This window comes from Erinaceus europaeus, chromosome 19 (genome assembly GCF_950295315.1).
Source record: "Erinaceus europaeus chromosome 19, mEriEur2.1, whole genome shotgun sequence".
NCBI classification, from domain to species: Eukaryota; Metazoa; Chordata; class Mammalia; order Eulipotyphla; family Erinaceidae; genus Erinaceus; species Erinaceus europaeus.
In genome coordinates this window covers 51,573,270-51,592,006 of record NC_080180.1, presented here as the reverse complement: position 1 = coordinate 51,592,006, position 18,737 = coordinate 51,573,270, and the positions used below count along the sequence as shown (strand labels likewise).

Sequence of the window (18,737 nt, the reverse complement as noted above, 5' to 3'; positions counted from 1 at the left end):
CTGTGACTTCACCTCACTAGCTTACCTAGCAGGTCAGAGGCAACTTGCTTGTTTCAACAGCCTCAGCAGTTGAAATGCTCACAGACTGCTTGGGCAGGATCACCAGACAGCAAGGGTTAAGATGCAAGCATTTTATATTCCTGCTGCAGGCCTTTTCCTACAACCCTGTGATACCCACCTCTCCCTTTAATTGTCATCTGTGACCTCTGAGAGAATTCTAGCTCAGAAAGGAAGCTCACTGCAACCCCCTTATCAGCAAAGAGGAAGAACAGCTAACACAAGTATTGATAGTACTTGAGTCACCAGGGTGGAAAGTTAGGAACCATGCTGGGAGAAGGGGCAAGCTGACTTTGATGGTTGTCCTTGGCCTCCTCTGAGAGGAGGGCAGGCCAGCGACCAGCTCTCCACCTCTCCTCAGCCCAAGCACTTTTCCTCAGTGCAGCTGTCTATAGTTTCTGTGTTCTTTGGACTCCCTAGTCCTCACTGGTCTTGCTCCTCTGTAGTGCAGAAAGGTCAAAGTAAGAATAGTGTTTTGGCTATTTCTATTACTGTTTCTCCATTACATTAAAAAATTAAGTTTTTAATTAAACCCTACTGTTAATTCTTTTTTTTTTTGCTTATCAGTTAACATATAACATATGTGTATGCCTGTTTTAGAACAGTCAAGCACTGCCTCTTGTTATATTTATGAGTTACAAAGTCATTTTAATAGGTCACAGTACTTAAAATAGTGTAAGATAGAAAACATCAGAGTACATTATAATGATAAGTACTGCTATATATTTTTTTTTTTATTGCCACCAGGGTTATAGCTGGGGCTCAGTGCCTGCATTGCTCCCAGTGACACATATATCTTTGCACCCTTTTCTTACATTTGATAGGACAGAGAGAAATTAAGAGAAAGAGAGACACCTGTAGCACTGCTTCACTATTGTGAAGCTTTGCCTCTGCAGGTGGGGACTAGGAGCTTGAACCTAGGTCCTTGTGCATGATAACATGTGTGTTCAACTGGGTGCACCACCCCTGGCCCCCATAAAATAGAATTCTCATGGTGGGAATCATGGCTGCAGAGGATTATTTGGAGAATGGGTTATGAGATTAATTTTGGCATTTCTGATCTGGAATGATAGTTGATTTCCTCTTGGTGTAAAACATAATTCATTTCCCCACCAGATCTACTTGGAGCATTTGTTATTTGCCAGGGAAATGCTGGGAACAAGATCTATATAATAATTGACTTATTTACTCTCATCTTACATTCAGAGAAAGTATAGTACCAGTTTGTCTACATTTCTCCTGAAGATAACAGAAAAACCCCTTTAGGTACCAGAAAATGCTATGAAGTGATCTTTCTCTAGTGAATATGCCAGTCCTGCTTATATCAGACCAACTGGGACAAATTTAGCCACACCTTGATGCAAAAGAAGAAGGGGTAATAGACTTTTCCAAGCTCTAGTTTCTCCCCAAATAAGAGCATGAGAATGACTATTGCCAAGCTCAGAAGTTAGCGTCTACCACAGCCCTCCAAGCTTCCACCATGCTAACAGCATTTGACTGCACAGATGCCCAGCTGGACTTTTCTGTGACTGTATTATCCCAGGCCAGGCAAAGAAGGCTGCACAGGCCCTGCTTTGGAGCAATGCAGTTCGCTCCTCTCCTGCAGACTGGGTGTCCTTGCATGGAATTGAGGTCCCCCCCCCTGCCAGGGAGAGGTGCCTTTCTCTACCTGGGGGCACCTTCTGTTCCGAGCAGCCCAAGTGCTTCCCAATCTGTGGGCCTAGGGGGTTACTCCACCAAAAGGGGGGCAGGTTTTCCACATCTGTAGACATGGTCTGACTTTAGCTCAAGGCTGGGTTCCAGCCTGAAGATGGCTTTAATCATGGGACCCTAGACGCATCCTGTCCTGCCCCACCTCCTAGTGCAACTCTTTTCATTCAAGTGCTACTGTTTTAGGAAGTACAGGAGTTGGACTGAGGAGATAGCTCACCGGGGAGGGGATGTGCAGTGTTGTGTGTGCAAGTCGAGTTCCAATCCCTGCACCACCACGTGGGAGGTGTTATGACAATTAAGGAAGTTTCAGTGCTGGGGTGTTTCCTCTCTCCATCTCTATCTGAAAGAATAAAAGGTGACTCAGAACAGTGACATCATGCATAGGCAAAGTCCTGGGCCCATCAAGAAAAGAAAAGAGAAGAAATGAAAATGATAGAAGTTAGAGGAGATAAATGATATCCACTGTAATAATAGACCCGCCCCAACACACAATACATTTAGTTTTTCAGAGGCTGAACCCATGTAGAGTCTTACAAAACCTCTCCTCTCTGACCTCTCTGTGGCCCTCTATGTTTTGCAGGAGAGGAAATCAGGGTTATAAATTAAGCTTACTTATCCTGTGGTTTTTTCAGTGTTTCCTTTTTATAAATAAAAAATAATAAAAAATAAAAAATAAAAATAAATTAAGCTTATTTTTAGTCTTGATTCAAAATGGAAAATTAGATTTCTTTCTTTTCTCTTCTTTCCTTTCTTTTTCTTTTTTTTTTTTTTAATTCAACAAGTACATGAGAGAGATAATACTGTGTGAAAGGACTTGACTCTTAAGCATCAGAATCAGGAACCAGATAGACAGAGTCCCACCCTCCCTGTACACAGGGATGAAAAAAAAATCGCACAACCCCTGTCTTATCCAAGGCAGCCAGGTGCTGCTCTTTCTGGAGATCTGTGTGGAGAGCCCTCGGAGGGTGAGGCGGGCCTGGAAGTTGCTGTGAATCTTTCATTATTGCCCTGCTCTCTTCTAAGAGAACATTCAAAATTCATCAGCAGCAAATAACCCTGCAAGTTGTTCTACAAGCAGTCAGAAGAAGATCGAAGTGCAAGGAACACGGGAAGGGAGTTTACAGTATTCTCACATTCACTTCATGGTATAGTGGTGTTTTGGTGTGTGTGTGTGTGTGTGTGTGTGTGTGTGTGTGTGTGTGTGTGTTTAAGCACTGAGCCCTCTCCCCACCCCATTTTTCTGTCTGGCTTGCAGTCTCAGAGATAAAGAAAGGTAGCTGACAGGTGCCCCTCTGTGCACTGTCCTGTGATTTTCCGGCTCCACATGATGAACAGTTGTGGGATAACAGAGGAAAACCACCATAAAGACCAGAATTATTGAATTCATTCGGGCAGACTCCCGCATGTTCTTCTCTGTTTTCCATTGTACTGAGGTCTTCCTGACTCTCATGGAAAATAAGCCAGGAGTAAAATCTGTCTTTTATCATCAGAACTTTCCTTTGTGCTAACTTTGGTGTCTGGGAAAATTGGTCTGTGTATACAATTCCACCTCCGAATGATGTGTTTAACCCAGCAGGCTTTGGGCGGGAAGGAGGTGGGAGGCCTTAGATGCTGCCTTCTTATAATTGTTCTCAGCTGCTTTTTTTTTTTTTTTTTTCCAAAGAAGCCTCTGGTGGAGAGTAGCCCCTGAACCATCTCCCTTCCACCACTAGGGTGACAGTCTCATCAGAATTCAATAATGCTGCCCGAGTCATCAAGAAGGGAAATTAGGGGGGAGCCTGAGGATGAGGTTTTTTTTTTTTTTTTTTTTTTTTTTTACTCCCAGTGGATCACTTGTCCAGGTTGTATAACTCAAAGGCATGATACCAGCTAGGCTCCATGTTCCCAGTGAAATGGTATCTGCTAGAAAAGTAGCATTTTCTCTGAAGCTCATGGATTGTCAGATTAACTGAACTGCCTAGCTAATGAAGGCCTCCCCAGCGCCATCCACAAAAACTGTGTTTGTTTTTCCCTTCATCACAGGGCTGTTGGCTTCCACCTTGACATGTTTGTTGACTACCCTTGAGTGGCTGCCAGAGCGCCAGGTGCTCTGAGAACTCACACTGTAGGTCGGTTAGTTGTGGTCATCTGTGCAGTGAGCTGACAGTCTCAGAAGAAACTGAGAAAGTTGCTGGGGAAGAGACTGAAAGGTGTCATCAGAATCCTACAAAAGGGACAGGCACTTGCTATCTAGCACACATTACCATGTGTAAGGGCCCAGGTTCAACACCTGCCCCCCCAATCCCATCCATAGAAGGAAGCTTTACAGGGAACAAAACCAGGCCCTGAGCCCACTCACGGATAGTCAGGGGGCATGGCTGGATACAGCTACCTTCTTCCCACCAGGGACACCAGGCTCCAAGAAGAGCATTCAAGTTCAGAGGGGGAGGCAGACACACCACTTCTCAACAAGCAGCCCCACTGTGTCAGCAGAAAAAAACGCTCCAATCTGCCGGGTCTGCAAAGCACTCCATTCATCCCAACTCATCATTTACCTCCTCTTTGCTGCTCTCAGTGGCTGCCTGGTGTCTCCTTGCTCCCTGAATCTCTAGTTGGGGCCCCTGAAGCTGAGGACTGACAGATGCCCCAGAAGCTCTGCTGACTCAGTTGTGCTCTCCTTCCTCTCACAGGAAAAGCCAGGCAAAAAGGCTTCTAACCTGGGGAGGGTGTGGCAGTCACCGGAGCCCACTGCCTGGGCAGAAGGACCGCCCATCTATTTGTTCCAGTGTGACTGGATCACAAGGAGAGAGAGAAAAAAAAAAGAAACAGGTGACAGGAAATTTATTTTTCAGGACACACATAAACCTGCCATTACAGGGAGGGACTCTGGTGCTAATTTACATGCAAATGGAGCTGATTACAGAAAGGTCAGAGTGTCTGTGTGCTCAGTTTCACTCCCACGCTACACATTAAGTCAGTGTGTGTCTCCGAAGGAGGGTGTGAGGCTCAGCTGGATTCTGGCCTCCATTTCGAGAGTTCTGACTTCACAGGAATAGAGTGTGGCACATGGTGTCAGATCTTCCCTTCCCATCCACCCTCTTTTCAAAGGAGAGTAAACAATTCTGTCTACTTACGAGAAGCTTGAAATGCCTTTTTTTCTTTTTCTTTTTTCTTTCTTTTTTAAATTGCTATCCTGGTGGCCATTTTTCCCTTCCCCCTTTCTATTTTTTTTTTCTTTTTTGATAAGACAGAGAAATAGAAAATGGGGGAAGGGGAATAGAGTGACAGAAAGACATCTGCAGATCTGCTTCACCAGTCATTAATTATCCTCCCTTCAGGTGCTTGAACCTGGGTCCTTGAACCTGGGTCCTTGGCATGGTAATGTGTGTGTTCAACTGGGTGCACCACTACCCAGCCCCCCAAATTAAAAAAAACTTAAAAACCCATAGGGGAGCACTCTGGCTACAATGAAAAGGGAGCAATTGCCTATAAATTCAGATGCTGCTCTGTTCACAGAGCTGACCTCACCTCTGTGACTTGTTTGGCTGCAGCCTGGAGTGAAGGGGGCTGGGGACAGGTAGCTGTGGGGGACAGGCTGGCAGAATGTACTTTGAATTGGCTCATTTATTTTAATGTCACTCGGGTGACTTTCAGGTATTTTAGACAGCAGCGCACAGTCAGAAATCTGTTGAATGTATTTGCATTACCATTATGTGGCTCATAAGAATGCCTTGGGAAGCAGTGGGGGGGGGCTCCTTTCACCTAGTGATGTCATAGCCTCATGACATCATAGCATTGTATGTTGAGAGAAGTCTTGTCTATTTCTTGTTTACCACATTTCTGGATAGCATCATTGCCCTGGTGCTTGCCCTGATCTCATGCTGCTTTGTTCACCACAACCTCCTCTGCCACCCCTGACTCCACTTCTGATGACACAACAGCACACTGACAAAACTCGGTGCATGGTAATGAGTGTGCTCAACCGGGTGCACCACTGCCTGGCCCCATAAATAAATGATTTTAAAACCACTAGGGGAGCACTCAGGCTACAGTAAAAAGGCAGTAGGTAAATTCAGTTGCCATCCTGTTCACAGAGCTGATCTCACCTTTGGCTGCAGCGTGTCATGACACTGTATGTGTGTGCATACTTATAGATATAAGTTCTATATATGCACACAGGTGCTGACTTGACTGTTTACTTTTGGGTTTCACACAGCAGCTTGAAAAGCACCATCTTAAGGGACTGATCAAGGGAGTTTGGTATAAGGAGGACTCAGGTCAGGGTGAGTGGAGGATAGAAAAGGTGAGTGAAGAAAAGATCTGTCTCACAGGGTAGATTGACACGAATTTAATAACTACAGAATTCAGTTTCTAAGTCCCAAATCTACTCTAGAAGTTGGGCTGGAAAGTAATCCTAAGCAGATATTTTCTAGATTCACATTTGCCCCTATCTTGTTAAGGATGATTGTGAGAACTGAGAACTGAGTCTCTCTCTCTCTCTCTCTCTCTCTCTCTCTCTGATTTAATAATGATTGACAAGATTGTGGCATAAGAGGGGTATAATTCCATACAATTCCCACCACCAGAGTTCTGTATCCCATCCCCTCCATTGGAAGCTTCCCTATTCTTTATCCTTCTGGGAGTATGGACCAAAGATCTTTATGGGATGCAGAAGGTGAGAGTTTTGCCTTCTGTAGTTACTTCTTTGCTGGACATGGGCATTGACTGGTCAATCTCCATACCCCCCCAACCTGTTTCTGTCTTTCCCTAGTGGGGTAGGGCTCTGGGAAGTTGGGGTCTCAGGAAACATTGGTGAAATTGTCTGTCTGGGGAAGTATGGTAGTGTCATGGTAGCATCTGCAACTTGCTGACTGAAAAGCATTAAGATATAAAACAGAATAAATTGTTTAATAATCAGGAATCTAAAGGTAAGAATATAGCAGATGAAATTTGGGGTCTTTGTATTGGAGGAAGCTGGGAAGTTTATTTTAGGTATATTCTAAGGGGCCCATGACTTTACTAATTTTTGCCTGAGCCTGAGAGCTAACATACAGATGATCGGGCTGATAGTACTGTCTGGGAAGATGGTGTTAAAGTTGGGAAGAGGACTAGAAAGCTGGATCTGAGCAGAGAATTGCTCCCAAATATGGGAAAGTATATAAATACTGCTAACTGTAAACTACATCGATCTGACCTAGGGCCCATGTCTATTCATGTTTAGCACAGGAGCCTGTGTAACCTCTGCATTCCATGGTCATAGCTAGGAACATTCTAGGCCGTACTCATTTCAGAACCAGTCTTCCTCGAGTAGCAGAGTATGTTGAACCAGCCTTCCTTTGTAGAGTGGGGCAGTTTCTACCATTGTTGGAGAGCTGAGTTCTCTTTAGGTCGCTGTGGTCATTCCTGTCTGCCTATAGTAAGAAATACCCCTGTGACAGTATCTTTAAACTTTATTTTATTTCATTTTATTTTTATTGTCTTTATTTATTGGATAGAGACAGCCAGAAATTGAGAGGGAAGGGGGTGATAGAGAAGGAGAGAGGCAGAGAGACACCTACATCCCTACTACACCACTCGTGAAGCTTTCCCCCTGCAGTTGGGAGCTGGGGGCTCGAACCTGGATCCTTGTGTACTGTGACGTGTACGCTCAACCAGGTGCACCACCACCTGGCCCCCTGTTTAAACTTTATTGCAGAGTAGTAAGGCAGGGAAATCTCATTTACCAGTGTCTACCAGAGTTCTTTGAAACCATGTAGCAATCTGCCCTTCTTTACAGAACAAGACAAATAAATATTGACTGTCATCTCTAAGGCAGTAGGTCTCATGTCCATCCACAAGTGCTTGTCCTCCATAGTTGAAGCGTGAAGAGTAGGCTTCTTCCCTATTGTGCTAATCCTGCCTCTTTGGGGCATTAGTGGGAGCTTCAGTTTCACATTCTGCACAGCAGAGCTGCCTTCCCCAAGTGTTTCATCATCAGCATCCAAGTGATTATACTTAGGCCCTGGTCTCATTCTTGTTAAGGAGGTTGCCTATTTGGGGGATTAGAGGAACGCTCTGAGAAGTACGATAATGGGGCAGAAAAAGATTTTCTGGGATAAAAAGCTTCTAAGGGCTCTGCGAATATTGGAGAGAAGAGATGGGAAAAGATGGGAAGAGAAGGGAACCTGATTTTCCTGTTCTGGGTATTAGTTTCATGTGAGTGTGACCTGGACTTATAAAGAATTTGAACTTGATTCCTAGTTGAATTGGCTTTTTAATATTTATAACATGTCATGTAAATGCTGCCCCTCCAAATACATTCCTAAATCCTCGTAGCTTATAAATGACAGCTTTGATTTCTTTAAAAAAAAAAAATCTGTTCATTTATCCAGCTGCAAAGTGGTAAACAATAGATGCTTAATGCTCTCCTTTCATGTCGGCCCCTGAAGACTGAGCCTTGTGTTCTGGAGTTTATTGCTGTGCTTAGGAGCTTTATGAAGTTCATGTGTAACTTAGGAGGGGGCCGCTGATGCTGCTTTTTTGGCCCAGAGGCAGCACCTAGAATTCTGCATGACACTCTGGCTCAGCAGGGCCCAGTGGGCAGGTGGAGGGGATGTTACTGAGAGATGATAACAGCTCCTTTGGAATGATCGCCACTACTCTGACAGCTAGGGAATCAAGACTTTTAAAAAAGATATATTTATTTTATTTGATCAGACAAAGAGAAATTGAGAGGGGGGAGCATATAAGGGGGGGGGGTTATAGCAGTCCTTCTCCACTCATGCAGCTTCCCCTACAGATGGGGACTGGGGAATTAAACCCAGATCCTTGCTTATGGTAATGTGTGTGCTCAGCTAGGTGTGCCACCATGCAGCCCTGGAAATCAAGACTTTTAGGGAAGGGAATTAGACATTTTCTTATAAGTTTCTGCTAAATGACTCTGAGATTAAAGCAGTGGAATGGGTATAAGCTATTGAAGCCTCGGGCTTGGCGTTATATCTAGTATTCCCCTTAACTGTCAGTTATTAGACATTGGTTATTCTGTAGGCTTTTATTTAAAAAAAATTGGGGGGGGGGCTGGTTGGTGGCACAGCCAGTAAAGTGAACAAGTTACCATGCACAAGGACTTGGGTTCAAGCCCCAGTCCTCACCTGCAGGGAGGAAGCTTCATGAGGGGTGGAACAGGCTGCAGTGTCTCTTTTTCTCTCCCCTGCTCTCACCCTATTTCTGTCCACCTATGTAATTTAGAAAAGAAAAAAAACAGGGGGTGGGGAATGGCCACCAGGAGCAGTGCAGTGGATTCATGGTGCAGGCACAGAGCCCTGTTGATAATTCTGGAGTGTGTGTGTGTGTGGGGGGGGTCCCTATTCTTTGGTGTCTGTAGGACACATGCAGGAAAGAAGGGAAAATTTAGAAAATTAAGTTCACCTCTGGCAAATGTAAATCCCTGGTTTCTTGGGAAATGTCATTTATTCCAAAAGCATGTATTGCATACCTTCTACGTGCCACACTGGACACTGCACTGAAGGGATGGAGAGAAAGACACAGTGTGTGTCACAGGGTAGAAGCAGGGGCAGCCCAGGAGAGGCCCTCCTCCATCTCTCTCTTTCTCTCTTCATTTATTTTTTATTTTCCAGGACAGAGAACAATTGAGAGGGGAAGAAAAGATAGATAGATAGATAGATAGATAGATAGATAGATAGATAGATAGGTGCAGCACTGTCGTACTGCTTGTGAAGCTTCCTCCCTCCTGGTGGGTACCTGGGCCTTGAACCCAGGCCCTCACGCATGGTAACGTGTGTGCTCACCTAGGTGCACCACCACCTGGCCCAGAAGCACTCTTCTCAAGGTCGTCCATTTGCCAAGTGACTGGTGCATTCCCGTTCCTTTTGGGTCACAGAGCACCCTTTAAAGTTGGTCAGGTGGTACATGGGGTGTAGGTGAGCTCACAGTATTGGTGCTGTGCTGGAGGGGAGGGGGTTGTCTGCTGCTGTGCTGGGACTTTGGGAAGACCCCTGGGAGAGTGGTCAGTCTGTTCTGAGAGAGTGAATCCTAATGTGCTTTGAAGTATGGCTTGCTCAGAATAAAGAAAACAAGATAAAACCAGCGTGGCAATATCTTATCCACCTGGCTCATCTATCTAGAACGGAGCTAAGAACAAAGACATTTGTAAAAGTACTTTAAGCCTTTATGCATAGATGCATTCACACAGGCCTGTTTAGATAGTCAATTTGGAGAGCAGGTTTCTGAACTGATGTGTGGTTTCACAAGCAGAAAATGGTGAGCTGGAAGAGGAACACCTTTTAGGAGGAATGACCTGGTACAGTGTGATAAAGTAACAATTAACACGCTTTAAGGGAGGAAGAAAGCAGATGGAAAGCTGGTAAAGAGATACTCTGGAAGGATTGCCACCTGTTTCATTTCACAGCAAGTGCCTGAGACTCATGGCGGGAGTGATTCCTGAAGTTTCCGGGGTGTGCTGTGGGAAACAGAAATCCGGGGTTGTTTCCCTGGTGATTTTCCTACATCCGGTTTATTTCTCTGCAGACAATCCAACCTTGTCATGTTCTGCTTTCAAGAGGACTAAGGCCTGTATGGCAGCTGCTGAGTAGTCCCACACAAAGGGTTTAAAATGAAAACCCCAATGCTTCAAGCATAAAATGCTCAGCTCTTTGTAAAGACTTGACTCTTTAGAGTTTCCTACTCCCTGAAAGACTGATATTTTACCACACGAGAAAAATCACACCACACACAAAAATACATTAATTTATATAATAAAAAGTCACCGTTACATTTTAAGCAGTAAACTCTTTAACACTTTATAATACTTTATGTATGTTATCTAGCCTAGAGGTTTGATTTGCAATTTTCCAGAAACATGGCTGAAGGAATATCTGCTGTGTTTCCTTTCTGTCACTTGCCATTTATTTTATTACTGTTATTTTTCTGCTAGGGCATATATGAGCCCCATCTTCCCAAAGTGTTCTTGTGTTTCCTTGTATACAGCAGTAAAATATATTAAATATCTAATGTATTTGCTGGATAGATATATAGAGAGAAATTGAGAGGGAAGGAAGAGATAGAGAGAGACACCTGCAACACTGCTTCACTGCTTGTGAAGCTTTTCCCTTGCAGGTGGAGACCAGGGTCCCCACACATTGTAGCATGTGAACCCTATGGGGGTGCTACCACCTGACCCCCACAGTAGTAAATATTTGTTGAATGACTAATAGTGAAACACATTTTATGGAGCTTTCTGATTAATCCTTCACTGACCATGTAGACACTTTCCATGACCTCCCTTTGCCCTCTGTGACCACACACTAAAATCCTGGCCTGCTTCTCCCACAGCGTTTGACTAAGTTATGGCTTCAGGGGAAATTCAGGTCAGGTGCCTTGATGGGCCACCAAGGAGGCTTGGCTCACAGCAGCCGGAGGACACTCATCTGTACTGCTCTGTCCTTGGCGCAGGTGACCGTGGAGGAGGTCATGACCACAACGGCCTATCTGGACCTGTTCCTGCGCAGCATCTCTGAGCCTGCGCTGCTAGAGATCTTCCTCCGTTTCATCCTGTTGCACCAGCACGAGAACGTCCACATCCTCGACACCCTCACGAGCCGAATTAACACCCCATTTCGGGTAAGGAGAGCCCCTGAGGAGGTGAATTTACAACTCAGAACTCCTGTCAGGAGAGTCCATTTTTTGGAATGAAATTATGAGTGTCCCCTTCCCTTAGCCCTCCCTCCCCTGTCACAACCATTCCTTTTTTTTTTCAATAATTTTTGTTATTTAATTGAATTTTATTCATTTTTGCATAGAGACAGAGAAAAATTGAGAGGGAAAGGGGAGGTAGAGAGTGAGAGGAAGAGAGAGACACTTGGAGCCCAGCTTTACCCCTCTCGTGATGCTTTTCTCCTGTAGGTGGAGGCCAGGGGCTTGAACCTGGAACTCCGTGCATGGTAATGTGTGTACTCAACTGGATGTGCCACTGTGCAGCCCCTCTCCCCATTTTTTTTAAAAATATTTTTTATTTTTTTATTTTTTAATATTTTATTTATTCCCTTTTGTTGCCCTTGTTGTTTTATTGGTTTAGTTATTGTTGTTGTTGATGTCATTGTTGTTGGATAGGACAGAGAGAAATGGAGAGAGAAGGGGAAGACAGAGAGGGGGAGAGAGAGACACCTGCAGACCTGCTTCACCACCTGTGAAGCGACTCCCCTGCAGGTGGAGAGCCGAGGGCTCGAACCGGGATCCTTATGCTGGTCCTTGCACTTTGTGCCACGTGCACTTAACCCACTGCGCTACAGCCCACCTCCCCTCCCCATTTTTTTTTAACCAGAGTGTTGCTCAACTTTGGCTTATGGTGGTGATGGGGACTGAACCTTTGTCCTTTGGTGCCCCAGGCATGAAAGGCTTATTGAATAACCATTATGTTATCTCCCCAGTTTCCCCCTGCCACTACCATTTCTGTTTGGATGAGACAATAGAGAATGTGTTTTGCTATCAGAAATTCTTTTATCGAGGAAGTGGCATGGACCCCCCACTACCCCATGTTGGGACCAAATATGGGCTCAGAACTATGGGATATGGAACCTAGGAAGATGTTTGCCTCAAAGCCAAGCATTCCCCAAGTTTGGGACTGGAAACTAGGGGGACAGTTGACTACTATATTATATATATATAATCTACTATTAGCCTTGCCTTGTAAATAGCCAACATGATGTTCTAACATAACTTCAGAAAATTGTGTAAATAGGAGATCATGTGTATTGTATAACCAAGTTATACAAGGTGTGTTTCTCTGGCCCTTGAAATATGAGTGTAGGCATTTCTAGGAGGCTGATTTCCCATAATGACATAATGCCAAGCATAGGCTTTTGGATTAGCACCTAGAGGAGAACTGACAACCGCAGCACACATCCTCTGTGGTAGCTTCATGTTGTCATTTTGTTTGCTTGCTTGTTAATCAAATCTGCTAAGCAGGGAGAGGGAGGGAGGGAAAGAAAGCTAGTTTTTTTTTTAAGTAATTCTGACTTATTTATCATCTGTAGGGAATAGAGCTGTCCTTTCACTTGCTGAAACAGAATGTGTGTCTGTTGTCTCCTAGCTTTGTGTGGTGTCCCTGGCACTATTTAGAACACTCATCGGTTTACACTGTGAGGATGTCATGTTACAACTCGTCCTAAGGTGAGTTGCCATCTTCTGCGCTCTCTAGAGGAAAGCCCATCTTGCTTTAGTGTTTCTTCTTCAGTAATAGAAATTACTTAGGGGTCATGCTTCTAAGAAAGAAAATCATTTAATGTCTGCATTATATCCCAAGGTTAATTTTAGTTTTGTTATTGCAAGTTTTTTTTTTCTGGGAAGCCAAAGGTGTTACATTATGAATATGCTTCTAGAAAGCAAAGCTAGAAGGTTCAGAATTTTCCAGAAGCATTATGAGCATGCTTCTGGTCCATGGTGGATTGGTTTTTTCCTGAAGGCCTGTGTTCTTTGAAAACAACTGCTCCAGATATGAAATGCTGTCACAATGGTAACAACACACTCACAGTGGGCACTGTCTGAGCTAAGTATGTCTGTGTTAAATCAGTTAGTATTTACCAAGTACTGAATGTAGACCGTTCCATTCAGAAGGGAGGAAGTTGTGGAATAGGTGAATTGAGGAGATTGACTTAGGGGGTTGGGCAGTGGCACACCAGGTTAAGCTCACATAGTACGAAACACAAGGACCCGCACAAGGATTGCAGTTTGAGCCCCCGGTTTCCCATCTCCAGAGGAGTCGCTTCACAAATGGTGAAGCAGGTCTGCAGGTGTCTTATCTTTCTCTCTTGCCTTTCCCTCCTCTCTCAGTTTCTCTCTGTCCTGTCCAAAAAAATAAAAAAGGGGGGGGGCCTCCAGGAGCAGTGGATTCATAGTGCAGGCACTGAGCCCCAGCAATAACCCTGGAGGCAAAAAAAAGAGAGAGAGAAGGGGAGAGAGAGAGAGAGAGAGAGACATATTAGAGGGTAGGAAGGGCAAGTCCTTCCTGAGGTACAAGAGGGAAGAGGTTCATGAAGTGGCTGGTATTTGAAGACATGTGGAGAGCCCAGTGGACAGCTCTTAGGATGACATTAATTTGGTGCTTTGTCAAGTGGATCCAGGGATGCCAAAGCCTCTTGCTGTGGCCCAACAGTCCCTTTCCTGGAGGCCCATGAGGGAAGCTTCTGCTCCTGTAGAGGGAGAGAGTGGGTGCTGGCAGGGCCTGTGAACTGCACAGGTGGCATGGGTGCAAATAGGAAGGCAACCAACAGATTCTCAGGCTGCCTTTCACCAACTCCTTCCTCACTGGCCTTTCTGACCGCTGGGAAGGACCGCAGGAGAGAGAGGAGTCTGGGGCTGCCTCTGGTCCTTGCCGAGATAGGGAGATATATTTCAGGCAGATGTAGTGACCTTTCCAGAGCAGTGGCTGTGGGACTGTCAGGGGCTGGCAGTGCAGTGCACAGGACTAGTGAGCAGGGCCTGCTCGGGGTGCTCTCCCAGACAAGCTGAGTCAGACACTTGGGGAGTGTGTGTGTGTGGGGGGAATGCTGCGAAGGTCAGGGAGTGGGCAGCCATCTGTGCTGTCACAGACACTCCAGGTCTGCACATAGTAGTCCCACATGGCCAAGTTTGAGATCTATGGGTTTAAAGGTTAGTACCTGAAGCCAGCCTTTTTCCAGAGATACCTTCTCAGAGGAGAGTATCTCCCACTAACTTCCCAAGTTGACAAAAAAAGGGTTTGGATTTTTTTAGGGGTCCACGTAGGGTACTACTCAGTAACTGATTACCACGTATTAGCATAAAACAAATCTGAGCTTAAGAAAGTGGCCTGGGTAGAGCATGCACTCTCTGTCTGCAGGGAGGGGCACCAGCTCCCCATCCAGTCTCTCTGCCTACTGCCAGGTCCAGACTTGGCTTCTGGCACAGGGAGAGCCTGACCTTATTTGTTTGTTTAGTTAGAGCCTGACCATCTTTAGATGCTGTGTCCTTAGGCACCACTGCTGTGGTGGCAGGAGGAGTGTTGTCTTGTTCAGCATGTCAGGAGTCCCTGGCTGCGCAGCTCTGGGCCAGCAGGTCACGTCCAGCCCTTGTGGGGGGAGCTGGCTATGCGGTGGCCTTCACAATGTGAGCTCACCTCACAAAGTGCTGCTAGAAACTGTCCTCAAAGTTGCTAGCAGTTCAGGTCACTCTCTTGATTTCTTTTGGTGGAACTGGGATCTCACGTTGTGTTTGATTTCTCTGCTCCAGGTTGTTTTCTTCATCATTCATTCATTCATTCATTCATGCATGCATCCCTGCATTCATGCATTCATGCAGAGAGATATGCACAGGGAAACACCACAGCTTCTTCTAATGTTCCCGGGGCTTCTCAACAGAGGCAGGGCTTAATTGCTAGATACCTTGAATGCTTCCCTGAACTTTTTGGTTGGGCCGTTAGTCCATTATCAGGTTTATGGACTGCACAGCCTGTTGTGTCCAGATAGGGGCTGTTTTGCTCAAAGCATTTCAGGAACATTTCTATCTCACTTGGGAGAAAGAAAAGAAAAATTCAGGGGCTGTTAACTACCCTTCCTGCTAATTTAAGCAATAGTTCATGAAGCTTCTGAGATTACTCTGGGGCTCAATGGAGAGCACATTATTTAGAGATTGATCACTGGATGGAAGCTGATTTTAGTAATCCCTGTGGGCTTACTTTACGAAGGTCCAACCAGGCTCTATGATTCTGAATGGTCTTGAGATTCTTTGGTTACTTTTTTTCTCAGTAAATTCCTAGCCAACATAGTAACATTGTTATACCTTGGTTGGGTAATTTCTGATATCCACTTATCCCTCAATCATATTGTTTAAATATAATCTATCCACTGGAAGTTCTTCATAAATTTATTTAAAAAATTTAATAAGAAAGAAAAGGGAGGGGAAAGAAGACAGAAAGCTGAAAACCAGAAAAACTCACCAGCCAGCTTAGGGTAAGATAAATAGGTGAAATATGACCAGAACATCTTTGAAAAGCAAATGATTCTTTTGAAAATCACTAGCACTGTTTTGTAGATTTCCACCCCTCAATGCACTGCTGAGGCATATCATCCTCTCCAGAGAAGTATTTTGCTCACTTCCCATGCCTCCCCCACTTTGTTTTCCTTGTTTCTGCTGTTGGTGTGGTAATAAGCAATATGTCTGCTTTGTTATCGATTTGGTTGGCTCTGAATTGCTTCAGAAGTGATGGTGATTCATTTTAATGATTGCTAGCCAGGAAAACAGAAAACAGACCCAGGCTTGCAAAGAGTTGGTGTGTGTATGGGGAGATAATAAATAAAGGAAGGAAGACAGTATATTTTATCTTCTGTACTGTGGGATGACTTCAAGTAATCTGGACCTTTAAAATCAGATATTTATTAGTCTCTGATTATTTTTTACTGCTCCCTGAATTCAAGTGAATTCCCCAAACAAAAAAAAAAGTTTAGTATAAATGAAAAGAGTGTCTGATGACAAATAACTATACAGACTCCTAAGTGACCCCCCCCCACCCCCACCCCATCGATAGCCACTTCATTTTGATCTCTGACATTTGGAGAGTTTCTGACACTAATTCTGTTCCCAGTCTTGCCCTGTAAATGAGGAAAAGACAGAAGGACAATGTCTGGGTTTCCTACTGTCCCACCAAGAAAGCCTTCCTGCAAAAGGCACAGGAGAATAACTGCTTTTATCAACGAATGCCAGGGGCATATTCGTTGATACCGACTCCCCCATTTCCCTAGAACCTCTCCTCTAACCGATAGTAGATCTCCCTTTATTTGATTTACTCTGAAGAAAAGTTTTAGTTACCACTGAAAACATGAATTTGCAAAGTTGCAAATTCCCAATAACTCTTTCTTCTGATAGAATTTTAAACTACCCACTGATGATATTTGATAAATTATTTTATTAGGTTTGATCCAGGGCATCATATTTTTTAAAAAATGTTTCAAACAAAGAGTAGAAATCTGTGTATACCCAGTTAAATGATGAAATATGCTCAACTTGGGCTCCTTATCGTCACTAAGCTCCTATATATGAACATGTCAAGGCAGTTTATTTCTTAAATAATTAACCAGCAGGGAGCTGGGCGGTAGCGCAGTGAGTTAAGTGCACGTGGTGCAAAGTGCAAGGGCCGGCATAAGGATCCCGGTTCCAGCCCCCGGCTCTCCACCTGCAGGGGAGTTGCTTCACAAGCGGTGAAGCAGGTCTGCAGGTGTCTATCTTTCTCTCTCCCTCTCTGTCTTCCCCTCCTCTCTCCATTTCTCTCTGTCCTATCCAACAACAACGACATCAGTAACAACAATAATAACTACAACATATAAAACAACAAGGTCAACAAAAAGGAATAAAGAAATATTTTTTAAAAATAAAAAATAATAATAATAATTAACCATCAGAAATAGGTTGCAGTAAATCCTTTGACTCTCCCTGGGTCTCACCAGCCTGTGAGGACAGAAGACCTCACTTCAACAACCAGGCATTAGGCTTCTTTGGCATTCACCCCCTCCATTCATCTAAGACCTGGGTCCTCTGAGGCTGGGCCAAGAATTAGGACAGACCCAGCCCCTCTCCCATAGGAATCCTATGTTCCAGCTGATGGCTCCGGTGGGCACAAAGACATGGGGTGAAAAGGGGCGTCAGGTGGTTTAAATGCTGAGGAAGTTCCTGGAGGTCCCCTTGTGGAGACCCTGAAATGCTTCACAAAGGGGTGCAGCTGTCAGAAGAAAGAAGCTCAGGGCAAGAGTGAAGCAGGGTCCACTGGGGCGGGGGCTGAGAGTGAGTAACGGCTCACTCATGGCTCAAGATGTGGCCCAGGGGCAGACACCACAGAGGCAGAGTGGCTCTTTCTGTCTTTCCAGGTACCTCATCCCCTGCAACCACATGATGCTGAGTCAGAGGTGGGCCGTGAAGGAGAGAGACTGCTACTCTGTTTCTGCAGCTAAGCTGCTGGCCCTGACGCCCGTCTGTTGCTCCAGTGGCATCACCCTGACACTTGGGAACCAGGAGAGGGATTATATCCTTTGGTCCAAATGTGCACAGGGGAGCCCAGGTAGGTGCTCTTCATTTATTCCGTTGATTCATTTTTGATGTGCCAAAGCTTGATGCCTTCATGATTTCACCATACTTGTCAAACTCTCCAAAATAAACATGGAGAGTGGCAGAAAGGGAGGAAGAGGCAGAGAGGGAGGCAAGAAGAGGAGAGACGCTGCACCACCTGCTGGTACCAGTGTAGGCCTCCTGCCCATTCACCTGGCACATGTCAAGTTCAAATGCCTCACGTGGCAGCTCTGACCCTCTGGCTGGCAGCTGAAACAAGACAACATCCGTGCATCTCAGGGATCAGAGGCTGTTCCCGTTAGGAACATCCTGCCTGTTGTGTGTCACTAGGGAAGGGTCCAGTGTGACACTCAGCTCACAGTCTGTCCTGATGTCCCCTCCTAGCAGTGCCATTTGTTCTGTTCATTGTTCAGTCCTCATAAGAAAGATGTGTTAGAGCTGGGCTACTTGATTAAGAGAATATCAGCATATTTGGTATAAATAGACTTCTTAGACATTTACTGACTTGAGGCCAGATTGTGGTGCACTTGATTAAGTGCACACATTATAGTTGGCAAGGACCCGCTTACAAGCCCCTGGTCCCCACCTGCAAGGGGGAAAGCTTCCTGAGCAGTGAAGTAGGGCTGCAGGTGTCTCTCTGCCTCTTTCACTCTCTGTCTCCCCCTCCCCTCTCAATTTCTTTCTGTCTCTATCCAATAATAATAAATTAATTAAAATATCTTTTTAAAAATAAGAAATTTACTGGCTCTTAGTCTGTACATTAGAGATATAGTGTGTCATGGAATGAATTGTTTCTGTGGCAAGTACATTAAGCTGTATATATTTTCCAAGGGGCTGGGTGGTAATGCACCTGGTTGAGCACACATGCTACAACAACTACAACAATAAAAAGCAACAACAAGGGCAACAATAGGGAAAAT

The 18,737-nt window shown here is 44.9% G+C and overlaps 1 protein-coding gene across 5 annotated transcripts in view; it reads left to right on the top strand.

The window, feature by feature from the left end:
* Nucleotides 1-18,737, top strand: part of FHIP1A (FHF complex subunit HOOK interacting protein 1A) — a 263,617-nt gene that overhangs the window by 229,756 nt on the left and 15,124 nt on the right. For all 5 annotated transcript variants that reach the window (XM_060178963.1, XM_060178960.1, XM_060178961.1 and 2 more), the window contains 3 exons: nt 11,200-11,367; nt 12,836-12,915; nt 17,619-17,809. In XM_060178963.1, the coding sequence (XP_060034946.1) occupies nt 11,200-11,367; nt 12,836-12,915; nt 17,619-17,809 (439 nt within the window). The remainder of the gene's footprint in view (nt 1-11,199; nt 11,368-12,835; nt 12,916-17,618; nt 17,810-18,737) is intronic.